Genomic DNA, 27975 nt, shown 5'->3' on the forward strand with positions numbered 1-27975 from the left:
GGTCTTTCTCTGTCCCAGAAGCAGGAAAGCTTGAGCCACAGGAACTGCATCTGAACATGATCGCTGAGGCTGATGGTGCTGCTGCTGAGGAGAAAGGAGCCACCCAGAGAGTTCGCTTCACAGGGGCCAATAAGAGGATGTTCAATCTGCTCAAGAAAGCCAAGGTCCAGCTCAACAAGATCGACCAGCAGAAACAACTGAAGTCTTCAGGGGTAATAATTGGCCCACTCATAAAAAGAATACACTTCAAAATTGCCATGCAGACAGTTGTTTTTTTCCAGTAAACAACATGCATGATGGGACTTATTTCTGATACAGAATATGCTTTGTTTCTCTTCATTGTTATTAAATAGGATGATATTCATTAACACCAATACTGTGATATCTCTGGAGAGCTTCCTGTGTAAGCCCATAGTGATGAAACATGTTACCTGCAGCTTCTATCAGGGCCTGCTGGCTCCAGAGATGCAGCAGGGAAGAGACAAAGGAGGAAATCGAAAGAGCAGCTTGAGCCTGCTGCCTCAAACATGACTGACCCTCCCCTGTCACAGGTATGGGCATATGAACACAATCCTGGTCTGTGCTGTTCTCTGCATCTTCAGTTTCTCTCACTTTTCAATGTGTCTGAATGTTGCTTTGTCTCTTACTTTTAATAAAGTATCAGTATGTTGTTTCTTCCTCACTAAGACCCACCTTTTCTGGTCATAAATACATTTTTCATTGTGATGAAACAGCATCCCTCCCTGTCCCACCTCTCTCCTTGTTAACAGGAGTTCCGCAGAGCGGGGGGTCCACGCATCAAGCATGTGTGCCGTGCAGCAGCTGTGGTGCTGGGCCAGCCTCGTGCACTGGTGCCCGAAGACATGATCCCCAGACTCAGTGCGCTGCCTCTGCATGAGAGAACTGGCATATCCCCCTCTGGAAAGAACCAAGGTAGAGCCACAAGCTTTCAAAACTGATTATCAAGGCAAATCTCTCAACAAACATTTTTAAGTGACATGAGTTCTGGTCTTTCCACACAACTTTCTTTGACTTTCCTATGAAAGATATCTTAATTATATACCTTATCTATTGAAGGTGGTCAGTCTCTCTCTGGGCCAGACAGCCCTGGGCTGCTGGACCAAAAGGTTACCAAGGTCAGGAAGTCGGGAGCTGGTTTTGCTAAACAAAAGAGCCTTGGACCTTTTGGGCTCCGCTCTCGGAGGTGTGGGATCTGCAAGGGCTGCAACCATGAGGAGGACTGTGGCGAGTGCATGAACTGCCTGGACAAACCCAAGTTTGGAGGGCCTAATACGAAGCGACAGTGCTGCATGTAAGTGTACTGCTCATCAGAATTGCAAAAGTGACCAACTCGCATATATGCTATTGAATTATATAGATTGAATAGACAACTAAATTACCCATTTTTTCTCTCTCCATAAGATATAAAAGATGTGATCAGATTGAAGACAGAAAAGCACGTCGCTTGAGTGGCAAGTTCCCTGGAGGTCCTGGGAAGCGCAGGCGGCACTGCCTCAGCGTGGTTCAGTCTAGCAATGAGGAAGTTGATGGGATGGAGGTGGGAGACAGCCAGAGCCCATCTGTGAGGAAGCAGCCGCGCCGCTGTGTGAAGCCGCGCTCCTACTTTGACCTGCTGGACTATGACTCCGACCTGGAGATCACTGTGGGCTCCAACTCTGCCTCCCCCGGCCGGAGGAGAGGCCCCAGCCCACGCATCCAAGGTAGTAATGTAACATTATTGGGAAGTGATCATAGAAAGGGATTTTACTCTATTTAATATCGTGCAATGCCGTCGGGAGTATGCCAAATAAAAATGTGATTCACATTTAACTTTCTTTTTTTCTCTACATTTTCAAACAGTCCATTTTAGTAAGGCCTACGTCCATAGAGACGCATACCAGCTCTACTGGTAGTACTGCTACTACCAGCAGTTCTGCACCTGTTGACTACACAAGTTGTGTTGCTTCCACGAGCACATCCAATGCTAGCATCAGTAATTCTACATTTGCTGTTAGCCCAGCTAGCAAGGACACTGACAGTTGTGAATCTGATGCAGCCAAAGAGCTACTGCCCCCTTACCTGGGAAAGCATCAAACAACAGACAGGGACATTGGACCATCGAAGAGGCGCAAATATGATGAGAACTACATTGATTTGGGGTTCATTTATATTGGGAGTAGTGTCTTTCCTCAGCCACAGTGTGTTATATGCAAAAGTACTCTCACAACTCAATGAAACCTTCACTCTGGCACAGACATTTAGAAACAAAACATGCCAATTTGAAAAATAAGCCATGGGAGTTTTTTGAGAGAGAATTAAGATGACTTTCGAGTAGTAAGACATGTATAAAATCAACAGATACCATTAATAGGAATGGGCTAGAAGCGTCTTATATGGTGAGCTACCAAGTGGCTAGGACAGGAAAGCCCCATACTATTGTGGAGGACTTAATTCTTCCTGCTGCCGTGGATATGGCTGGGACAATGCTGTGGGAAAGGCCCAAAAAACGATACAGACAATGCCTTCATCAAACAACACTGTTTCACAACGCATCAGTGACATGACAGGACATGATGGGGAGACATAGTGGAGTGGTAGCGCGTGCAAGCAGTTGCTCTCGGCAGTGTACGCCGCTTGGGTACACTGCAGCATCCACCGAGAGGCTCTTGCTGCCAAGGGAATGCCTGACAGCTTGAAAGTTGTTTTGCAGACTACAGTTTCTACAACATACTTGTGTGCGCTGGTTATCAAGGGGCAAAGTATTGACACGAGCTTAATGTTTTTTTTACTGCCCATAATTTTCACTTGTCTGAACATGATGACGAGATTCTCACACGTCTGGCCTATCTGGGTGATGTTTTTTCTAGCCTGAATGATCCAAATCTAGGATTACAGGGACTCTCCGCAACTATATTCAATGTGCGGGACAAAATTTAGGCTATGATTAAGTTGGAGCTATTCTCTGCGCTCAGAGTATCCTGCCTTGGCAAACCACGCTGCACCACCACCTTTGCAACCACGTACCTATGTGAGAGTGTATGGAAAATGATTTAAGACAGACTCCAATACAACCCACCATTTCAGAGTTATGTGCATCCATCCAAGCACACCCTTCTCATTAACCTGTGGTGAGTTATTCACATTTTTTGATGAACAAATAAGGTTTTATATGTAAGATGGTTAAATAAAGAGCCAAACGATTGATTCTTATTATTTGTGCCATGGTCCTATAAGAGCTCTTATAGGACCACAACTCGCACTCATTAATACATGTATCGTATAGTGTGTGTGTGGCAGGCTTACAATGGTGGCAACATTTGAGAGTGCGCTGACCCTGGTGCTAGAGAGGGTACGCAGCTGGAGGTTGAATGTTTGAAGGGGTATGGGACTACAAAAAGATTGGGAACCACTGTTCTAGAAGATCCCTGTCAAAGCTGTGAGGTAATGCGTTAACTCTGAAGTATTAACACTGTATGTCTAATCACCCCTGCAATGGTTTCTTTTTGTCTTCAGACTTTGTCTCTTTGGATGGATTCTTGGGAGACCTATCGGACGACGGTTTGAGACATCGCAGGCTGCACCACCGAGTCCCTCCTGCTCGCCGTAAAACTGACAAGGTAAAGAATCACAACAGGGCTACTGCTCTGATGCCACTGAGCAGGCAGTGCAAGAATTTGCCGTTTCTGGGTCGCCTAGGTGAATAACACAAAGGATCTGCACAACCCACTCCCCACCCCCCTCTCTCTCTCTCTCCAATCTCTATCTTTCCACTTACTTCGTCTTCTCTCTGCTGCACCTCATGGTGGGATTCCCTGTCCTCTCTTCCTTCTCTCTCCTCTCATTCTGAGTTAAGCTGCTGCTTGCTTATAGGTGCTCGTGGCAGATAACGCTAGTGCTCTTTTGCTTTGGCCTCAGCAGTCCCACCCTTCACAGGCACAGCAGAAGCAAACAGGCCTGTGGAGCGGTGGTGTCTACAGCTGGCTGGACGATGACCACCAGGGAGAGAGAGAGTCAGAGGGGCTGTCGGCGGAGCAGCTACTGCTGCAGATGACGCAGTCGCCCCCACACTTACAGTCAGACCTGGAGCTATCCTCCTCCTACCCCGAGGACCAAGGGTCTCCCCACCCCTGGCGCCTGCTATCCCACACTGGGGCCACCCCGGGGTGGCCAAGGGCCAGGGTGAGGGTAGGGGGTGAGAGGGGAAAAATGTTGGTGGAGGCGGGGTGGGGACGAGCCTATTTTTATGCTTCGTCGTATTTTTCCCAGAATCCTATGGAACAGATGCCACCTAGCGTCCTGGCCGCCCTGGCCAATGGATTTGACCAGAGGGAGAGGGAGCCCTCCGAGCCTACGCACAAGATCGGCGTGGACTTCAAGGTCAGATGCTTTTCCTTGCCTCTTGTAGCTGTGGTTTTAGAGATCTCATTTACTAGGTATACCCGTGGTATACGGCTGTCAGCCATTCAGAATTCAGGGCTTGAACCACCCAGTTTTAATGGCCAATATACCAGAAATCCCTGAGGTGCCTTATTGCTATGATAAACCGTTACCAACATAAATATAACAGTAAATAAGTTGTTTTGCGTCATACCTGTGATATATTGTATGCTAAATACACGGCAAGATTGCCCATCAGCACCCAGGACCCAAACTACTCAGTTTATAACCATGATTAAATAGCCATTATCATCATCAGGTTTTGTCTTTGGTTTGGTTTAGTTCTGTAATACCCTTATCTAGCCACTGGATGTCAGTGTTCTTCTACATCAAGAGTCCAAAAGGCTGTTGTTTCCCATCTCTGTATCTCCCACTCCTGTGTCTGACTCTGTCCTGCGGGCCTCCGTATGAGAGCTGAAAGCTGTGTCTAAGCCTCCCCTGTCTGCCATGCAGGAGGACTGTGACCTCCAGAATGTGTGGATGATGGGAGGCCTGAGTATCCTGACCTCTGTACCCATCATGCCCCCCTGTGTCTGCCTGCTCTGTGCCAGTAAAGGACAACAAGAAGTAAAGGCTAACAACATGTCTCTGTTATTACAATGTCCATTGGAGGAATGTCTTTTTCAAAACTGCTATTTGCTTTATGATGTTTTGACATTTATAATGTTTTTGTCAATGTATGGCCATGATGAATCTTTTGAATCTGCATTGGAAAGTCTTAAAACTGCAGACCGTTCCCTCTTCCTATCCTAGCAAATGCTGTACTGCCAGGTGTGCTGTGATCCCTTCCACCGGTTTTGCCTTGAGGCAACGGAGCGGCCCTCTGAGGAGAACTGGTGCTGTCGCCGCTGCAAGTGCTGCCATATATGTGGCAGAAAAAACAAGCACTCCAAGGTATGGGTCCACGCAAGGCCCCAGTCACTTGTCTCACCTGAGGACTGAACCACCTGGTCCCTAGTTTTTAGGCTATATCCAGGGTCTATAGTTAACCCAGAGACTGAAGAGTAAGTGAGACACCCCACTCACTGTTTTTTTTTCTGCTTCAATGAGAGTCAATGAACTAAGTAGACCAGATCTAGCTGATATTGCATTGATGCCTATAGGAGAGGAACTTACTTTATTACATCAGAACTGACATTTTGTTCAATAATTCACACTCAGGCCGTTAACAATCTTCATATATACACCATCTTTGGTTTTCACTGATCAGGAAAAAAACTGTGACATTAGTGTTGCCACCAATCTATGTGTAACTGTAATACTGTATCTCTCTGGTGTTCCTCAGCCTATGCTGGAGTGTGACAGATGTCAGAACTGTTATCACCCTTCATGCCTGGGGCCTAACTACCCCAAACCCAACAGGAGGAGGAAGGCCTGGGTGTGTATGACGTGCATCAGGTGTAAAAGCTGTGGGGTTACACCAGGGAAGAGTTGGGACACCGAGTGGAACCACGATAAAGGACTCTGTCCAGACTGCACCAAGCTCCACGACCAAGGTAAGATGAAGTGAACGCTTTGGGGAAGTCGATCTGCAAACACAAATGTTAAAACATGATAAAAGACAACCTCATTTATTTGATTTCACTATTCATATGGGAATGGCAGGATATTGACGATATCACTTTCTAAAGGCAACTACTGTCCGATCTGCTTCAAGTGCTATGAGGACAGTGACTACGACAGTCAGATGATGCAGTGTGCCACCTGTAACCACTGGGTCCATGCCAAGTGTGAGGACCTGACAGGTGAGTCTTCCAGTGTTACGCCCAACTTATGCTGTGTAACGGGCTCCCATGCTCAGCCGTACCTTTCACAGGGATGCAAACTCGTCACTTTTCCGTGATATTTGCCTTTTGATCTCAGAATACAGAAGGTCATCCATGTGAGTCATGTAGATCTGACAAAAAAAGCATAGGTGTAGTGTATCACTCAATGAGTTATAACGTCGAGGCCCCAACAGATCTTCTCCCTGTGTGATCACTACCCACTGTACAGAATGCATCCCTACCCTCTGCGTCCTACAAATAGAATACCAGGGTTTAGATCGTGATGTCAGATATGTCATATCAGAACGAGTGCTTCATCCAATATCACGTATGACAGCACTGAGCAGCTAGCTGCGTCCCACTAACCGGCCATTAGCCTGCTCAGCGGCATCTCTCCATCTGTTTTTTTCTGCATATCTATATCACTTTTAAAATGCTATTTAGCTGTGATGGCGAGCTGGCGTGTGCAGATAGTGATGTGGTTTGTGTACATTTGTGAAATAATTGGAGCTGCTCGCAGTGCAAGGGAAGTAGATACATATTACTCTGTATTATGATACTTGGTCTGGTAGCACATCCTTAGTAAAGTGTTGGTGTGGTGACAACCCCACTCTGAAAATAGGCACATTTTCTTGCAGTTTACGTAGCTTTTGTTGTGTGTTTCTGTAGGAAGAATGTCTGTCACTTTTTTTAGGCCCTCACCAGTTTGCATCCCTGCTTTCACAATAGAGAACATACACTGAGGGTACAACACATTGGAAACACCTGCTCTTTCCTTGACAGCTTGACCAGGTGAATCCAGTTGAGAACTATGAGCCCGTATGGATGTTACCTTCAATCAGTGTAGATGAAGGGGAGGAGACAAGTTAAAGAAGGATTTTTTTTTAAATCCTTGAGACATGGATTGTGCATGTGTGCTATTCAGAGGGTGAATGGGCAAGACAAAATATTTCAGTGCCTTTGAATGGGTTTTAGTAGTAGGTACCAGGCACACCGGAGTTGAGTGTCAAGAACTGCAAAGCTGCTAGGCTTTTCACAAGTTTCCTGTGTGTGTTGTTCGGTTATAATTCCCAGAGTCAAACTCAATGGATACTATGAAAGCTTAAACAAGTTTATTCTTCCCAGAGGGTCAATACAGCTGCATTCAGACAAAACATGTCTCCACCAACACAAGTATATATGCTCCAATTTAGATGCACTCCTCCTTCTCTCCAACCCTTACATCTGTTATGTTTCGACAGGAAGACGAAGTGATGGGGTAATAAACTGTTCCTTCTCCCTTAAGGTGACCTGACCTCAACCCCCTTGATGCCTATTCCAAAGCTCTCCACCCGTATCACCTATAGCAATCGTGATTGCCTCCCTTCTACACAGCATATTCCAAAGCCATCTGGCTCCTACAGATAACCATTAACTTCTGATATAAAAACCAGTCTCTATCAATCCTCAGATACTATCGTATTACTTTTGTTCCATCATGTCTCTAGTATAACAATGTTCCAAGATTAACCTGCCTAGGTTCCGCTAGAGCACATATGTCAGAGTCAAGGCCCGCGGGCCACATCCGGCCCGCAAGAAGGTTTTTTACGGCCCCTGGGATGATCTTGATTTATTATTAGAACCGGCCCGCAGCAAGCCGGCAGCCCGCAGATCTTTTACACGCACCAATACTACATTTCCCACAATGCAAAGGTGACGCACCGAGCAGTAGGCTGCTTCATTTCAATATTTATTGGCACAGCAGTCGTCAGCATCACAGTAAAATTAACTTTCAGATACCCATCAAAAATGGCAAAACGGAAGGTGGATACTGAGAACCGGGGGTTTCAAACAAGGTGGGAGTCGGAGTATATGTTCACGAAGGTAGCTGGAAAACCTGTGTGTCTTCTGTGTGGAGAAAGTGTGGCGGTACTGAAAGAGTATAATCTGAGACGACATTATGAAACGAAACACGCGGACACACACGCGGACGCAACTGTCAAGGCCAGTTTTATTTTGGCAGAAGAGATCGCTAAATCAGCCCGGCCATTTACGGAGGGGGATTTCATCAAAAACTGCATGATTAAAGTTTGTGACGAAGTTTGCCCAGAAAAAAGGCAACTCTTTTTAAATGTGAGTCTGAGCAGAAACACCATTGCCGAGAGAGTAGACCAGTTGTCCATCAATCTAAAAGAGCAGCTTGTGAAAAAGGGAAAAGATTTTATTGCATATTCCTTGGCTGTGGATGAGAGCACCGACATTTCTGACATTGCCCAGTTGTCAATTTTCATCCGCGGAGTGGACTCCAACCTAAGCGTGACAGAGGAGTTTTTGGCTTTACGTCCTATGCATGGCACAACTACGGGGCATGATTTGTATGAAGAGGTGTCAAGATGTGTAAATGAGATGGAGCTGCCTTGGGAAAAACTTGTGGGTTTGACAACCGACGGAGCACCTGCGATGTGTGGACACAGGAGCGGACTGGTGGCGAAGATACGGGAAAAGATGCAAGAGGAAAACGCGACAGGTGAGCTGACAGCTTATCATTGTATCATACACCAGGAAGCGTTGTGCGGTAAAGCCTTGAAAATGGAGCATGTAATGAGCATCATCACGCGCACAGTTAACTTTATCAGAGCCAAAGGTTTGAATCACCGCCAGTTCAAGGCATTTCTGACGGAGTTAGAAACGGAGCATGGTGATTTGCCTTATCACACAGAGGTGCGATGGCTAAGCCAGGGAAAGGTGCTTCAAAGATGTTTCGAGCTTCGTGAGGAGATTTGTCTGTTCTTGGACAGCAAAGGGAAAGACACAACACAACTCCGAGACGAAATGTTTCTGTGTGAAATGGCTTTTCTGTGTGACATTACGAGTCATCTGAATGCAATAAACTTGCAGCTGCAGGGTCGGGATCGTGTCATCTCTGATATGTACAGTACAGTGAAGGCATTTAAAACCAAACTGACTCTGTGGGAGACGCAGATGCGGAAAGAAAATTTGAGCCACTTTCCCAGCTGCCAGACCATGAAAGAGAAGCTCTCTACCAGTGCGTTCCCGAGCACACAGTTGGCTGATAAAATAGGTATGCTTGCCGCTGACTTTCGACGCCGATTTGCTGACTTTGAAGCACAAAAAAGCAGGTTGGAACTGCTCGGTAACCCATTTGCTGTTGACGTGGAAAGCTCACCACCAAACCTCCAAATGGAGTTGATTGACCTCCAATGCAATGATGCACTGAGGGCAAAATATGCGGCAGTGGGTGCTGCGGAGTTCGCCCGTTTCCTCCCCGGCACAATGCCCCAGCTGCGCATCCAGGCTGCTCAAACGTTGTCTATGTTTGGCAGCACATACCTGTGTGAACAACTGTTTTCTTTGATGAACCTGAACAAAACATCACACAGAAGTCGACTTACTGCTGAACACCTCCACTCAATTCTGAGGATTTCTTCAGCTCAGAGCCTTACCCCGAACATTGATGAACTTGTGGAAAAGATGGGACACCACCAAGTATCACCCTCAACCTCAAACAAGTGAACATTACTGTGCAATCACATATTTAGAGTTTTTACTCAGTTCAAGTTTAAAAGTTAAAATTTAATATTTGTTTTCACTGCATGTTACTTCTCCTTAAACAAAGTGTTGTTTTTGATTAATAGATTTTTGCACTTTATTTTTTTGTATTTCAATCCAATTATATTTTAAAAATATTTCAGTTGAGTGGATGATAGAAAATTGCTATTATTGTTTTTTCTTTGAAGTAAATTTAGCCCACTTTTGCTAAAATAGAAAATATAGTCTACTGATGGTGCCTTGAATACCGGTTTCTTTCATTTAATGTTCATGTTATGGGGATATTTATATAAAGGAAATTTGTCTTTTGTGTCTGTTGAAAATTAAAGATTACTGACAGAGCCATAAGAAAATATTGCTTTATTTATCTGATCATATTGTAATATATTTGTTAGGTTTTCAGTAGGTTCAATTAGGTTCACTAGACTATATGCGTCATTTAAAAATTTTTCAATGAACATTCGAACAGTCCGGCCCTCGTCTTGTAGCTGATTTTTTTATTTGGCCCTCCGTCCATTTGACTTTGACACCCCTGCGCTAGAGGAACCCCCCGCAACAGCCAGTGAAAGTGCAGGGCGCCAAATTCAAAATAACAAAAATCGCATTATTAAACTTCTTCAAGCAGTATTTTACACCATTTAAAAAAATACAATTCTAATTTTTCCAGCCAAAGAGAGGAGTCACAAAAAGCAGAAATAGAGATAAAATGAATCACTAACCTTCGATGATCTTCATCAGATGACACTCATAGGACTTCATGTTACACAATACATGTATGTTTTGTTTGATAAAGTTCATATTTATATAAAAAAATCTGAGTTTACATTGGCGCGTTACGTTCAGTAGTTCTAAAACATGCAGTGATTGTGCAGAGAGCCACATCAAATTACAGAAATACTCATAATAAACATTAAACTTAATGCAACCGCTGTGTCAGATTTCAAAAAACTTTACGGAGAAAGCAAACCATGCAATAATCTGAGTACAGCCTTTAGACAACAAAGCAGCCAAAAAGATACCTGCCATATTGGGTAGTCAACATTAGTCAGAAATATTCACTTACCTTTGATGATCTTCATCAGAATGCACTCCCAGGAATCCCAGTTCCACCATAAATGTTTGATTTGTTCGATAATGTCCATCAGTTATGTCCAAATATCTTCTTTTGTTAGGGCGTTTGGTAAACAAATCCAAAAGCGCGTTCAGGTCGAGCCGAACGTCGGACAAAAAGTTCTGTTACAGCCCGTAGAAACATGCCAAACTAAGTATGGTATCAATCTTTAGGATGTCTTTAACATAAAACTTCATTAATGTTCCAACCGGACAATTCCTTTGTCTGTACAAATGAAGTGGAACCTTTCACGTGAGTGCCAGACCGAGGCTGTGGCACTCTGCCAGACCACTCACTCAAAGAGCTCTTATGAGCCCCTCCTTTAGAGTAGAATCCTCAAAACAGTTTGTAAATACTGTTGACATCTAATGGAAGCCTTGGGAAGTGAAACATAACTAATATCCCACTGTATCTTCAATGGGGGCTGAGTTGAAAAACTACAAACCTCAGATTTCCCACTTCTTGGTTGGATTGTTTCTCAGGTTTTTGCCTGCCATATGAGTTCTGTTATACTCACAGACATCATTCAAACAGTTTTAGAAACTTCAGAGTGTTTTCTATCCAAATGTACTAATTATATGCATATTCTAGCTTTTACGGCTGAGTAGCAGGCAGCTTAATTTGGGCACGTTTTTCATCCAAGCTACCCAATACTGCCCCCTATCCCAAAGAAGTTGTCAGAACCCAGAATCTAACAGTCCCTTGTATCGAACATATTACTCCATACTGTTCAACAATACATACACTTGGAAATTACTTTTAAATGGACAAACAATAAAAAATAAAACACGATTAACATTTACAGTTAGGCTTATGGCCTCTGTTCTATATGCACACTCTTATTTCCATCTCTCATCACACAACAGAATGCCATTCCAGCTGAAGCTGTTGGCTTTCTCCACTTCAGCTGGAGCTGCTTTTCGACTTTCTCTTTCTGGTTCTTAAGAGAGTGATAGCACAAGACTTGGAAAGCCGAAAAGAAACACAAAACAACAGCATTAACAATGTGTTAAGCTATGCATAATTATATATGCATGAAAAACAAAGTCTGAGACCATGGCAATTTCCACTCTCTCTCTTCACCTGACTCTAAGGCTCTAGGATACTTTTCTGCTGGATTCCACAAAATTGAAAGCCCTAAAAAGCCTCCTCATGCTTTCGCCCAGTCTTCCCCTTTCCCGGCCCTAGGTTCTGAGAGGTGTTCCCAAGCCATGTCATTTTCACTTTGTTCCCCATCTCCTCCATTGGGGAACAAATCAACGCTACATCCTCTTGAGGTAACTCAGCACTGTATAGACTTTTACATCAATGCCTCCAAAATGTTGTTTAGAGTACAATTACCCCACCATCTATCCTTTCATATGATGCATTAACCAATAAAGCAGCTAACCCAACCCAACTATGATGTTTAAAGTAGCTCCCTGACCCAACCCATCTACATGTCTACAGTGGAATCTAGTCTCTCTCTCTCTTTCTCTCTTTAGCTCTGCTTCCTCTGTCATGGCGTCTTCAAGTTCACCTATTATGCAGTTGGACCTCACTTCCTGTGAGATCTGTGAACCCACCGAGGAGAGACATGACGATCTTTACCGCTACATGTGCTGTAAGGAGTACTGTGCATAGACCAGACCAACACTGTCCCAACACCCCTGCCTGGTGTATCTTGATGTACACTCAGTCTCCAGAATTCAGCCCGTGCCCTTGGTTATCTCCTGCTTCTCATGTGCTGCTTTCTTCTGAGGATATACACACTGCAACACATTGGTCATTTCCTGACAACATAGACTCCCCCTTATGGCAAGATCACTAATTTGTGCCATTTGAATAACAGCCCCCGGTACTCCCATCAGTCTCCCAGTTACCAGCTACCCAGCCATTTGGCATGAGTCCTCATAAACTGATATCCCAACAATGCTACTAAAGTAACCCCTGCTACTACTAACATGGCCCATGACTATAGCCTCCTTCAATTACTGTCCCTACAGCGACTGCCGTGAGAATAACTACTGCATGTAATCTGTCAAGAGTTCACCGGCTGTTAGAAATTGGGAAAGAGATTAATGAGTTGGAAAAATATCCAACCTAACAAAACTGAATCACGTGTTTCCTGGAAGTTTACCTTATTGTCTGAAATGCCACCACTATCTTTTCTACTCTCACCATGATCAGGGTATGTGTAATGTTTAGCTGTAGTTTAACCTCATAATAGTCCCTATATTGTGCACAGTTAGCTGTCCTCCCACTCCTATGAGCCATCTCCTGTAACAATATACATAGTCTCTGGGAATAATACCCCTCTATCACCACAACCTTAATTTATGAGCCCCCACAGATCTCCACCGCAGTCACATTCCATCCCACTTAACAGCCCTATGTAATCATTCTGTCTCAAACACACCTCATGTGTACCTCGCCTCCTGCTACAGATACATTTGTACATATATCATTCCATCTAACCCAGAACACACTAGTCACTCCTCCTAATGCACTTCTACAGTTATAGACATACTAAAACATTCTCAAATCAATTAGTCAATATACATCAGTCTCTCCTCTGGAACAATGATCACTCTTATGTTCCACGAAACCTAAAAACATATTGACTTGCAAAGGAAAGAGTGAAAAAGTACACGTTTAATAACTTCACACCACCCTTGATGCGACTAAAACTCCATTATGTTCTTTACCCATGTGATGCTGGTCTCAATGCCATCTCCTTCATTTTCATCCTTGTGTGTAATCGCAAACAATACTGAGCCTTGTATGCAATTAATTGTACCGTATCATCCAGCAATCTCTATGTATCAATGCGGTTTAACATTAAAATTCTGATGCCAAAAGAGAACTAAATTAACCTTCATGGTTGACCCAAGCTATCATCCAGTGAGTTCTCTAACAACCTCCCTGTCAGAGGATACTTAGAGATGAGTTTTCTAGAGCCTCCCCAAGACTTATACATTTTAGCAGTGCCCTCAGCATTTTAGAGCCCCTCTCTCTCTATCCGAATCATAACTAAAACATTTTGTAAATGATCCAACCCAAATATAGAGTGACAGTCCTTAGTGCTTACTTTGAGTCTGACTCAAATTTATCGTGGTAGGTTCCTTGTCAATCATTGGCTTATTGGTGAAATCAGCAATCAGACAATATCTTCTTTAAGTAAATCAATTAAACCTTTAATGCAATTGCAGACAGAAGTTGACAACGGGAACATAGCACGCATGTTTCCGATTTAAGTTCTGCACCCCACCTAAGTGCACAGCTGATTTTATACATGTGATCACTCCCTAGTGGTATGATCACCTACGTCAATGTATGTGTAAATCAATAAGCTGAGCTTACCTTATAAGGCAACCTAGTACAGAAGCTTCTCTGAATGTATTAACATTGTCTATGGTCACACAAGATCAAAATGTCAAAACCAGACAGTGGTTACTTCTCTTTATCTAGTTTCGGGCTGACTCACACCTAGCCTGCAAGCGCACTCTCGCAACAGCCAGAAAGATCAGTATCTCAATGCATACTTAGCCTAAATGCCCCCCCCCCCCCCCCTGCACTTATCATTCTAGCGTGTCTTCTTCAGATAGCGCTGCAGTTCATCTTCCTAACGGCACATGTAACTCTTGTCTGTCACATTTGATGGTCCTTGATAATGTCCCAATTTCAATATCCAAATGGATACGTCCGATTTTCCCACGTACACGAGCCTCTCACCTGTGCTGCTATCACCATCCTGTCTGGCCTATTCCTCCCACCAGCACCCCAGAAACATGAGAGAAATGTGTATGTTATCTCTCTCAACGCTCACTCCACATGCGCGATCTCAGGACTCTAGTGCACTCCTGCCGCCCATACCCAGGTTAATGGCTCTGACTCATATTGAAGTGTTAAAAGTCACTGTCACATTGAACGCCTTTGTCGCTTTTTCTTCAACCAGTTTGGAAGAGTTTTGAGGTTCACACACAAAGTTTGTGTCCAAATGATTCATACGATGCATTAAGACACGATCTGACGTCACCTTCCATGATAACCTCAAAAAAGCACAGACCAGAACAACAGTTTAGTTAAATTCCTTCCTGTTTCAGGAAATTCAGACAAGCGTTGACTATATAACTACTAAATAAATTATTACATTCCCAATTTTCTTAACACCATCTCTACGACAAAGGTCAAAGAGCAAAACATACTGTTACTGTTAAAACCATTTTCAACATTAGTTCATACTCCCTTGTTTTACTGGCGACCTCTCGGAAGAGTTAACCGATCAGGGAGTTGGCACCCTAATCCATCGGAGGATCCCACCAACAATCCAGCAGTCCCAATCTGGTGAAATTTATATTGAAAAAATGAATTCAGCAAATCACATATCAAAATCCATTTGGAGTAACTGTCATCCCTATTTAACATATACAGTGGGGCAAAAAAGTATTTAGTCAGCCACAAATTGTGCAAGTTCTCCCACTTAAAAAGATGAGGCCTGTAATTTTCATCACTTCAACTATGATAGACAAAATGAGAAAAAGAAATCCAGAAAATCACATTGTAGGATTTTTAATGAATTTATTTGCAAATTATGGTGGAAAATAAGTATTTGGTCACCTACAAACATGCAAGATTTCTGGCTCTCACAGACCTGTAACTTCTTCTTTAAGAGGCTCCTCTTGTCCTCCACTCGTTACCTGTATTAATGGCACCTGTTTGAACGTGTTATCAGTATAAAAGACACCTGTCCACAACCTCAAACAGTCACTCTCCAAACTCCACTATGGCCAAGACCAAAGAGCTGTCAAAGGACACCAGGAACAAAATTGTAGACCTGCACCAGGCTGGGAAGTTTGCAGATTCAATAGGTAAGCAGCTTGGTTTGAAGCAATCAACTGTGGGAGCAATTATTAGGAAATGGAAGACATACAAGACCACTGATAATCTCCTTCGATCTGAGGCTCCACGCAAGATCTCACCCCGTGGGGTCAAAATTATCACAAGAACGGTGAGCAAACATCCCAGAACCACACGGGGGGCCTAGTGAATGACCTGCAGAGAGCTGGGACCAAAGTAACAAAGCCTACCATCAGTAACACACTACACCGCCAGGGACTCAAATCCAGCAGTGCCAGATGTGTCCCCCTGCTTAAGCCAGTACATGTCCAGGCCCGTCTGAAGTTTGCTAGAGAGCATTTGGATGATCCAGAAGAAGATTGGGAGAATGTCATATGGTCAGATGAAACCAAAATAGAACTTCTTGGTAAAAACTCAACTCGTCGTGCATCCAAAGAACACCATACCTACTGTGAAGCATGGGGGTGGAAACATCATGCTTTGGGGCTGTTTTTCTGCAAAGGGACCAGGACGACTGATCCGTGTAAAGGAAAGAATGAATGGGGCCATGTATCGTGAGATTTTGAGTGAAAACCTCCTTCCATCAGCAAGGGCATTGAAGATGAAATGTGGCTGGGTCTTTCAGCATGACAATGATCCCAAACACACGGCCCGGGCAACGAAGGAGTGCCTTCGTAAGAAGCATTTCAAGGTCCTGGAGTGGCCTAGCCAGTCTCCAGATCTCAACCCCATAGAAAATCTTTGGAGGGAGTTGAAAGTCCGTGTTGCCCAGCAACAGTCCCAAAACATCACTGCTCTAGAGGAAATCTGCATGGAGGAATGGGCCAAAATACCAGCAACAGTGGGTGAAAACCTTGTGAAGACTTACAGAAAGCATTTGACCTCTGTCATTGCCAACAAAGGGTATATAACAAAGTATTGAGATAAAATTTTGTTATTGACCAAATACTTATTTTCCACCATCATTTGCAAATAAATTCATTAAAAATCCTACAATGTGATTTTCTGGATTTCTCTTTTCATTTTGTCTGTCATAGTTGAAGTGTACCTATGATGATAAATTACAGGTCTCATCTTTTTAAGTGGGAGAACTTGCACAATTGGTGGCTGACTAAATACTTTTTTGCCCCACTGTATTTTTAGTCTGTATGCAGACTGAACAAAGTATATTTGTATATTTACTCAAAAACCAGGAACCCGAGGGAACCGATTATTTTCCCTTCGAACCCATGATTCGCATCGCGATTCAAAAACATGTTAAATCAAGAATAACCAATCAACTTAGAATTACAACTCTTGATAACTCCATAAGGAAATAATAGTATCTCATAAACCAGTGGTAAAATAGAATAGAAACTCGTATTTCTCATTAATTTTATAGTTAAGACACTAACAGCTTACAGACGTAGGCAATTAAGGTCACAGTTATGAAAACATAGGACACCTAAAGAGGCCTTTCTACTGACTGAAAAACACCAAAAGAAAGATGCCTGCTCATCTGCGTGAACATGCCTTAGGCAAGCTGCAAGGAGCTGCAATGAGGACTGTATATGTGGCCAGGCCAATAAATTGCAATGTCCATACTGTGACACGCCTAAGACAGCGCTACAAGGAGACAGAGCGGACAGCTGATCGTCCTCGCAGTGGCAGACCACATGTAACAACACCTGCACAGAATTGGTACATCTGAACATACCTGCGGGACAGGTACAGGATGGCAACAACAACTGCCCGAGTTACACCAGGAACGCACAATCCCTCCATCAGTGCTCCAGACTGTCCGCAATAGGCTGTGAGAGGCTGGACTGAGGGCTTGGAGGCCTGTTGTAAGGCAGGTATCACCGGCAACAACGTTGCCTATGGGCACAAACCCACCATCGCAGGACCAGACAGGACTGGCAAAAAGTGCTCTTCACTGATGAGTCACGGTTTTGTCTTACCGGGAGACGATGGTCGGATTCGCGTTTATCGTCGAAGGAATGAGATTTACACCGAGGCCTGTACTCTGGAGCGGGATTGATTTGGAGGTCCGTCATGGTCTGGAGCAGAGTGTCTCATCGGACTGAGCTTGTTGTCATTGCAGGCAATCGCAACGCTGCGCGTTACAGGGAAGACATCCTCCTCCCTCGTGGTACCCTTCCTGCAGGCTCATCCTGACATTGTCCCTCCAGCATGACTATGCCACCAGCTATGCTGCTCGTTCTGTGCGTGATTTCCTGCAAGACAGGAATGTCAGTTTTCTGCCATGGCCAGCGAAGAGCCCGGATCTCAATCTCTTTGAGCACGTCTGGGACCTGTTGGATCGGAGGGTGAGGGCTAGGGCCATTCCCCCCAGAAATGTCTTGCAGGTGCCTTGGTGGAAGAGTGGGTTAACATCTCACAGCAGGAACTGGCAAATCTGGTGCAGTCCATGAGGAGGAGGTGCACTGCAGTACTTAATACAGCTGGTGGCCACACCAGATACTGACTGTTACTTTTGATTTTGACCCCCCCCCACCCCCCTTTGTTCAGGGACACATTATTCCATTTCTGTTATTAACATGTCTGTGGAACTTGTTCAGTTTATGTTCATACAAATATTTACACATGTTAAGTTTGCTGAAAATAAATGCATTTGACAGTGAGAGGACATTTCTTTTTTTGCTGAGTTTGATTAAATTAATTAGCATATCACGTGTGGCAGATGTAATCAGCCATCCTCATCCCCTGCCAGTCCTCACCTGCTTCTCTCCGTCCGCTCTTCACGCACGTCTATTCCTCCGTCAGTTTGAAAATATATCATTTATTTGTGATGGCAAGTGGGGATGCAGACCCTTAGTCTTCTGTTTAGATTTGTACTTGTGTTATGTTGGAGCAGCACGCAACGCGAGCAATGTTGATACATTGTATAATTCCATCGCCTGTTATAACCAAGAGCACAGATCAGTTCACTGTCATGCAGCCTCTTATTGTCGGCGAGGGAAAATGGACAGGCATGCTTGCAGCTTCACAGCAAAGAAAATGGCTTGTCTCTAGCCCAAACGGTTACAAAAATATGACCCATATTACTAGAGATGCCTTTTTTATTTGTATCAGGATTCGCGCATTTTATATATCACAAACCATGACACGGGCCGTTTTGAACAAACCCAGGTTTGCTAATTATTGATTTGACATCAACTAACGTTGTTCAGTCATGTTACCTAGCTATCTAACAACCTGGTAACTTGACAGTAGGTGTTGGCAAATTTTATTGGTACACAAAGAAAGGAAATGGGTCTCCTACTCATGAGATGTGCTTCATATAGGCCTAATGTAAACCTAAACTATATAAAACATATTTCTGGTGCTCCTTAAATTCTGTTTGGTGCCTAATGTTTTTTAAGTTGGTCTCAGTGTGTGTGTGTTTGTGAGAGAGAGTGTTTATGAGAGTGAGGGAGATTGTGTGTATGTCAACTGAAGAGTAAAGGTTTCATGCCCTCCTTACTGACACAATGACATGCAGATCATTATGCATGTAGATCACAGGAGGTTGGTGGCACCTTAATTGGGGAGAACAGGCTTGTGGTAATGGCTGGAGCAGAATTAGTGGAATGGGATCGAACACGTGGTTTCTATGTGTTTGATGCCATTCCGTTTGTGATGTTCCAGACATTATTATGAGCCGTCCTCCCTTCAGCATCCTCCACTGATGTATATTCCTTCCTCCCATTCCTCCAGCCATATCACAGGTAGAGCTTTGCAAATATGAGCAAATCAGCCATTCTATGCAGTATTCTATTCTATTAGTTCAATTTGTTGTATTAAGTGAAAGTGTGAATCTCAGTGACATCTTTTTGGAGAAAGTTTAGAAAAGCTTCCAGAGGATGCTAGGCCACCGAATCTCGGTATTGTGATACTTCTCCTGGTATCGTTTATATAATGTTGGAATTGTGACAAGCCTACTGTGTATATTGAGACACAAGTCAGTGCATCAGGTGCAATGACCCCAGTAGCATTAAAGAGCATTCAACAAATGACTCATCACAGTAAGCACAGGAGTTTCCAATAGAGAACTAGTATGAAAGGTCGAATGAATTACGTGGGTGATTCTCAAAATAGTTATTTAACGTAATGGCCTGATGTAATTTTCTGCCTAAAGGAGTTCTGCTTCCTTGCTTTGTCCTTTTCCTGTCGGGGTTACCCAGAAACACATATAATAACAACGTTTCCCATCTTTTGTTTTATAGTGGGGTTTTTTTCTCCAGGTATGAAGAGGTTGACCTTTGCTCTCAGGAAAATGTTTCTCACATTTTTTGTTTGTCTAGTTTCAGTTTGTTTTCCTTGGAATTGGCGCCATATGAGAGGGGCATGTGGGTGCCGATAGGATGCAAGGGGAGAGAGTAGCTCTGTTTAGGACGCATGGGGAGTGAGTAGCTCTTTTTTTACCGACAAAACTTATAAGTAGAAGCCAGACAAGTTTAAATTAAGTCCATAAAATCGATAGATCAATATATCCTCAAGTACCTCGGAGAGAGAGAGTGGTAATCTGTGAATATCAGCGAACCAATCAGTTGGTAAAGCGACGCGGCGACACAACCATGGCTTCCCTCAGAGGAAAAGACAAGGAACAACATGGAGATGCAAATGAGAGTAATGAACATCTAAAAGATATCCAGGAAAGTGTAGCTGAAAGGCTCTTGATGCTCACCAAAACAAACAGTTACAATCTGTGCTGAAAAAAGTAGATTTGCTCGAAAGGAAGTAGTCTATCGTGTCAGACACGTACCAACAAGGCATGTGTGTGAGCGAACAAGACGACAAAATGTGCCTTTTGGAAACAAAGCTTTGGAAGAGGAATTGAAAATACTGTAGAACGAGACGAAACACGAGATTATTGTCTTTACCGGAAGACGAGGAAAAATAAGCCCTTTCCAGCTACGTGGTCAAACTGATTTCAGAGGAACTTGTTAAGGGTATATCACCACTGGATCTGGGATAATGCCATTGGATCAGCGTGAAATAGAAGAACGCTAAATACCAGAGGTGGGACCAAGTCAAGTAAGTCGCAAGTAAGTCTCAAGTCTTAGCACTCAAGTCCCAAGTCAAGACAGGAAAGTCTCAAGTCCTTAACTTTGAGTTTCGAGTCCGAAAAAAGTCATAATGTGCTCTTCACCAAATGTAATACCATTTCATATTTTTAACAAGAGTAATAGTTAGTATATTACATTTACGCAAATCATGAATGCTTTTAAAAAATATATACATTTATTACTTTGCAAATAAACTTTATATTTCCATGGAAATACATGGGTAGCCATGAGAAAGTTATAAATGATGTAGCTGTCAGCTACATTAGCCAAGAGTTACCGTTCTTTGTGCAGCTTCAAATGTCGAACAAAGTTGAGGTTGTTGCGCCTCCGTCTGTAATTTCCTTCCCGCGTGTTTTGCAAGTTGCAATCCGTTTTTTGTTGATACAGCGTAGTCTTTATATCCGAAAATAATAATTTGGGGTATCGTCTTTCCAAGGGCTCCATCTGAATTCACCTGCCAATGTTCCTCTGCACTGCCACGCACAACTTTTTCTCAGCTGGCACAATTTGATTTGCTGCTGTCAGATTCAAACTGTAATCCGTAAAATGAAGAGTTGACGTGCTGCACTCTTTTAATAGCATCATTTTTTATATTTGGGCTTGGGGAGGATATCAAGTCAGTTCCAGTCAAAAGGCTCAAGTCCAAGTTAAGTCACGAGTCATTGGTGTCAAAGTTGAGTTGCAAGTCGTCAGATTTGTGACTCGAGTCCAAGTCATGTGACTCGAGTCCACACCCCTGCTAAATACCCTTGCATCTTCAAATTGTGGAACTATCAGACTAAAGTCAACATTCTGAATGCACAGGGGTGTAAGGGGATTAAAATCTATGGCTAATCCATTAGATTCATCCATGACCTGTCTGCTAGGCTGCGAAAAAGCACTACGAATTCATTCCGATCAGACCGTCACTGGAGGAAAGTGAAATCTAAACTCATCTACGATTCCTGGCAATGCTGTGAGTATGGAAGGGAAAGCAAAGAATGGAATTCACAAGTGCAGATGAGGCCCTGGACACGCTGGAAGAATCCCTTCCAGTTGGAGAGACCCCTTGTCTGAGTAAAGGAAGAAGCGGGAAAAGGTGTTAAACAGTAGGCTACATACAAGGATGTCTAGGACCAGCACATCGTAAATTGAGACATTATTATCCCCCCCAATACAATCTATACACTACCTTCCCCAAGTAATTTTTCTTCTATATGAAGAAACAATAGAAGTAACCGATGCCAATGGGCCACATGGACATTGAAAAGACAATTCAAAGGGGGGGGGAACACCCCTTCACTTCTACATTTTGTTGTTACAAGGTGGGATTTCGTTGTCGCCTACTCAGAATCTCTTCTACTTTGAAAGATTATTTGAACTTGTTTTTATTTTATTATAAAAAATAATATCTTGGTAATAAAATTATCTTGATTAAGTATTCAACCCCCTTAGTCATTACATGTTACCTTTTGGCAGTGATTACAGCTGTGAGTCTTTCTGAGTAAATCTCTAAGAGTTTTTGAACACCTGGATTGTACAGTATTTGCACATTATTCTTTAAATTCTTCAAGCTCTGCCAAGTTCGTTGTTGATCAATGCTAGACAGCCATTCAAGTCTTGCATAGATTTAAGTCAAAGCTAACTAGGTCACTCAAACATTCAACGTCGTCTTGGTAAGCAACTCCAGTGTATATTTCGCCTTGTGTTTTAGGTTATTGTCCTGCTGAAAGATGAATTTGTTTCCCAGTATCTGTTAGAATGCAGACCTGAACTCCCTAGTCCTTTCAGATGACAAGCATACCCATAGCATGATGCAGCCACCACCATGCTTGAAAATATGAAAAGTGGTACTCTGTGATGTGTTGTTGGATTTGCCCCAAACATAATGCTTTGTATTCAGCGATGGTGGAACAAGTACTCAATTGTTATACTTGAGATAAAGTAAAGATACCTTAATAGAAAATTACTCAAGTGAAAGTCGCCCAGTAATATACTAATTGAGTAATAGTCTAAAAGTATTTTGTTTTAAATATACTTAGATATCAAAAGTAAAAGTTTAAATCATTGCAAATTCCTTATATTAAGCAAACCAGACAGCAAATTCCTGAGCGGTTTCCTTCCTCTCTGGCAACTTTGTAGTGACTGGGTGTATTGGTACACCATCCAAACTGTAATTTCACCGTGCTCAAAGGGATATTCAATTTCTGCCTCTTTTTTTAAACCCATATAGCAATAGGTGACCTTTGTGAGGCATTGGAAAACCTCCCTGGTCTTTGTGGTTGATTCTGTGTTTGAAATTCACTGCTCAACTGAGCGACCTTACAGATCATTTGTGTGTGTGTGGTACAGAGATTTAAAGAATTATGTTAAACACTATTATTGCACAATGTTAGTCCATACAACGTATTATGCGACATGTTAACTCTTTCCTGCAGCCAAATGACCAAATCACTGTCTTGTGGCCTCATGGTCGAACGTTAATAATATTTAAATGAATAAACATTATTTAAAAAAGCCCGCCAAAAATGCGGTGTTTCTATGTCTTTTGTTATTTTAGTATTTTATGATGTGTATATAAAGTGTAGTATTTGGAATCAAACTCAATTTAATACATTTCAACTCTCTGACATAGTACTGGTTTATTTGTATTTTTTTAAGCCCATGACTATGTGTGTGAGGTGTATACTTTTGTTTAAAAGTAAACTGGGAAAAAAATGTAAACGTGAGTTACAGTTCATATAAGGAAATGAGTCTATTAAAAAAAAATGAGGCCCTACTCTTTGGATTTCACATGACTGGGGATACATATATGCATCTGTTGGTCACTGATGTCTTAAATAAAATGATAGGGGCGTGGATCAGAAAACCAGTAAGTGTCTGGTGTGACCACCATTTTCCTCATGCAGTGCGACACATCTCCTTCGTATAGAGTTCAGTCTGTTGATTGTGGATTGTTGTCCCACACTTCAATGTCTGTGCGAACCTGCTAGATCTTGGCTGAACTGGAACGCGCTGACGTACACGTCAATCCAGAGCATTCCAAACATATTTAATGGGCGACATGTCTGGTGAGTATGCAGGCCATGGAAGAACTAATTGAGGCGTCACTACATACCCTGGTTCGATCCCAGGCCCAGGGGAGGGTCTGGCCGAGCGGGATGTCCTTGTCCCATCACGCTCTAGCGACTCCTTGTGGCGGGCCAAGCACATGCATGCTGACCAGTTGTACGGTGTTTCCTCTGACACATTGATGCAGCTGGCTTCTGGGTTAAGCGAGCATTGTGTCAAGAAGCAGTGCAGCTTGGCACGGTCGTGTGTCGCAGAATGTATGACTCTCGTCCTTTGCCTCTCCCGAGTCCATACGAGAGTTGTTGTAACTACCAATTTGGATATTACGAAAAAGGGGAGAAAAAAAGGGTTTAAAAGTATAAATAAATAAAAGATTACCAAGAAACGCTGTGTGAAACTGATTTAGCCCACTGCAGTAAACGGTTGAGCAAATGTTTACTCCTGAACCTATTTAGGCTTGCCATAACAATGGTGTTGAATACTTATTGACTAAAGAAATTTCAGCTTTTCATTTTCAATTAGTAAAAATTTAGAAATACATAATTTCCCTTTTACATTAAGGAGTATTGTTTGTAGGCCAGTGACAAATTTAATCAATTTTAAATTCAGGTTGTGGAGAAAGTCCAGGGGTGTAAATATTTTCTGAAGGCACTGTATCTCTATTAAGGCTAACCCCATTAAGTGGACTGGTCGATTGTTTTGTCAACTGGTCGACTGAGCATTCTTTAGTCGAACAGTCCCAAATGTATGTATTTCTTCATGGTGCACAAGCCGGCTGTCTAATTTGCGCCTATCTCAGTGGACTGCTCCATTGCCGAGGCCATGAGGATGGCACAGCCCATAACTCCAAAACGTGCTACTGAAATTGTAAATGGTTATATTATGTAACAATAATGGTGCAACGCTAATAAATATAATATTATATAACAAATGCGCATTCTCCCGCATTGGTTAGTGGTTCTGATACATAATCTTCAGTGCGCTGTTGAATTGGCGCCTTTCCCCCAATATGTTGCTATGTGCATAATAGCAAAGTTAACCAGCATGTTGGTGTTGAGAACAATGCGGAGGAGGCAGCAGCTGAATGAGGAGGCGAGGAAACAGGTCTTGCCTTAATTGTCATAAGAAAATTGAGGGGAAACACCAACTTAATTAATGAATAGCCTAACTGTTAAACATGCCTGGTTTTATAAATTATCCATATACAGTACCAGTCAAGTTTTATAACACCTACTGATTCAAGGGTTTTTATTTCATTTTTCCTATTTTCTAGATTGTAAAAATAATAGTGAAGATGTCAAAACTATGAAATAACACATGGAATCATGTAGTAAACATACAAATGAAAATATATTTGCGATTCTTCAAAGTAGCCACCCTTTGCCTTGATGACAGCTTTGCTCACTCTTGGCACTTTCAAGTTTCTTTTTCACATCCATTTTGCTGTCATGTGTTCAGTGTTTTAGAACCAATTTATTGATGTGATTATGATAGGCTATAGGCCAGGCCCTATTGGTCACATGCATACATGTTTCACTTAAAGAGAGCAAGGGTCTAGGGAATGTTTTTCCTTAACAAATGTAGGTATTTCGGTAACAGAACTTTTCAGTTTAGAAACAAGTAAGAAATGAAATAGCTGTTATTATGTTGCAGCTTTGGCACAGACAGCGCAATAAACACTTGCTGTGGTGTCTGTTTGCTGCACCAGGGAGGAGAGACTTGCTGTCATTTGTTATAAATGTTTTTACTCAGTGTGGCCAATGGGCTCCCTCCCTCATGAGTAATTTGTCTTAATTATTTAATCAAACAGTGCGCTTAAAGCGTCAGACAAGCTCAGTCCATATAGTTGATTTTATTCAAATTATAGTGTCTATATTTGAAAAATGTGTTTTACAATTTTGATTGGTCTAAAGAACAGACGACGACTATCTGGGACAGCCCAAATCTGAGTTCATCACATGCTGTTATCTCCCATGATTTTGATGTAGTGGAATGGTTCTGATGGTTGTCCTTCCCTCTCCTCCCCACCAGGTGACCTGTATGAGATTTTGTCCAGCCTGCCAGAGAGTGTGGCGTATTCCTGCCGGCCCTGCAGCCAGTCCCAGCCCAGCCCCTGGAGGGAGCTGCTCCACATGGAGCTGAGAGCCGGGGTAGAGAAGGTGCTGGCCTGCCTGCTCACCTCCACTCTCACCCAGCACCTCATCACCTGCTCACAGGTGGGAGATACCAGGCCGTACAATGCTTCTTGTCACAGGATGTTAAATGAGACCAGATGCGCAAGCTGAAAATAGCAGCAGGCTTTAACACCTATCATGACTTGTCAAGTTTTGATGTGGCTTTTCTGAAGAAATAATTTCACAGAACGAGTGCAACGACTCTCTCCTCTCTTTTTAAAAGTTTATTAGCTGATATAGTCCTGTTCTGCTGGGACTATTTGCCTGTTCATCTTGAACTGTTGCACATAAGTGCTTGTGTGGCTATATGTTCAGTGTTGTTTCTCTCTAACATACTAAATTTGTCCCTATTCCCCTCCTGTAGTGTGTGACCCAGGTTGACCCTGACAGTGGAGCGGAGGGCCAGCCAGCCTGTGACCTCCGTGCTGTGGGCAAGAAGTTTGACAAAGGCCTCTACACCACCCTGGTCAGTGTCTGTCTATATAGCATCTGAATTGGCAGGACAGGATCTCTTCTACATTGAAACTCTCATTTGAAGGAACATTTTCAAAGGAAGATGAATGAGTAGTGTCAGCTAAATAACTATGTTTGTATATTTCTATGTCTGTTGATGTTGTAGAAATCGTTCCATGAAGATGTGGTGCAAGTGGTGCGGAGGTGTCTGGACCAGGAGGAGTCTCTCCCGGAGGATGAAAGGCCCACAGCCGTGGCCCGCTCCTACTACTTGAAGGTAATGCGGAGTACTCAGACAGCAACACTCTGGGAGGAAAACTCTTTACATAGGCAATTGTACAGTACAAATCAGAAGTATTTACTTGACCGTGTAGCTACAAGCACAGTACTTTCAGTGTGACAGAAACCAGTTGGATGAACTATAAGTCTTCTGCAATGTTATCACGTTTTTACTGTACTTTAGTTACATAACCACAACCTTTTTGTTAAAAGCACACACACACGATAGTAAACGGATATACAAATGTTCTCACTACACTTGGCTGCACTTTGAACACAGCTGTTTACGCTCATCTTGCTTGAAACATTCTCAACTTATTTTGAAGTTATGTGTATAGACTGTACACACTAGTTTAAATGTTTCATAAAATTCAATATCAGAAGTTAGACAACAGACACGTGAATACCCTCATCCTAACGCAATACATGGTCTGTACTCAGTCAGTGATATCAGTCCTCAGTATATGTCTTGTGGTGTCTGTAGCTCCCTTCAGTAACCACGAGCACAACCGTTCCTTGATTTTAACTGCCGGCTTTATTCTGTAGTTTTAGTCAGAATTATCACCTTCCGTGAGAACTATAAAGTAAATGAAAATACAGTTAACCACACTCTTATAGCCTTCTTATCTTACGAGTGGCTTATTAGCTTGGTATAACTCTGAAGTGCTTACATACATAAACAGTTTAGCCGGAGCTATAACAGTATCAGATTAAACACATGAATAAAGGAAAAATACCTCATTGGCTGCTTATTACAGAAGGGAGGAAATCAAACTTCACACTTATTATTCCTGGCATGAATTCACACTTCATCCTTAATTATTATAACGTTACCATCTTAACATACAAGCTTCAACCTTTACGAACTACACCTGATGACATGAAAACTTAGCTAACACAGCGCGGGGTTACCTTCCCTCCAAAGGTGTGTTGCTACAATACTGTCCCCGTTACAACAGTTATTAGCTACGTAGTTCTGCTTGTTTTATCATTTCGCCCGCATAGCGAACACGTAAACAATTCAAACAAAAAACGACATAGACTAACAGGTTTTTTGTCAGTTACAGTGTCTACTGTTCCAAATGGCTGTCTAGTTTGCAGAACAGTATGTGATTGGGAATGAGTTATGGGGCTCTGTAGGGCTGTGGTTCTGGTGGTCATGACTCCCCTGGTGGTCATGGGTTCAAACTAAAATCATAGAAGATGGTTCAATCCAATAACATTTGCAATGTTTATTGGAAAGAAAAATGAACGACATGTTGTAA

The 27975-nt window shown here is 42.8% G+C and overlaps 1 protein-coding gene across 1 annotated transcript in view; it reads left to right on the forward strand.

Annotated features, from left to right (window-relative positions):
- Positions 1-27975, forward strand: part of LOC139390242 (histone-lysine N-methyltransferase 2A-like) — an 80429-nt gene that overhangs the window by 17870 nt on the left and 34584 nt on the right. The window contains exons 4-18 of the mRNA XM_071137491.1: positions 19-212; positions 438-551; positions 771-933; positions 1078-1312; positions 1423-1721; positions 3514-3617; positions 3919-4179; positions 4267-4377; positions 4891-5004; positions 5191-5331; positions 5723-5933; positions 6069-6182; positions 25836-26020; positions 26343-26444; positions 26598-26708. Of these exons, the coding sequence (XP_070993592.1) occupies positions 19-212; positions 438-551; positions 771-933; positions 1078-1312; positions 1423-1721; positions 3514-3617; positions 3919-4179; positions 4267-4377; positions 4891-5004; positions 5191-5331; positions 5723-5933; positions 6069-6182; positions 25836-26020; positions 26343-26444; positions 26598-26708 (2459 nt within the window). The remainder of the gene's footprint in view (positions 1-18; positions 213-437; positions 552-770; positions 934-1077; positions 1313-1422; positions 1722-3513; positions 3618-3918; positions 4180-4266; positions 4378-4890; positions 5005-5190; positions 5332-5722; positions 5934-6068; positions 6183-25835; positions 26021-26342; positions 26445-26597; positions 26709-27975) is intronic.

Source organism: Oncorhynchus clarkii, chromosome 3 (genome assembly GCF_045791955.1).
Source record: "Oncorhynchus clarkii lewisi isolate Uvic-CL-2024 chromosome 3, UVic_Ocla_1.0, whole genome shotgun sequence".
In the NCBI taxonomy this organism is placed as follows: domain Eukaryota; kingdom Metazoa; phylum Chordata; class Actinopteri; order Salmoniformes; family Salmonidae; genus Oncorhynchus; species Oncorhynchus clarkii.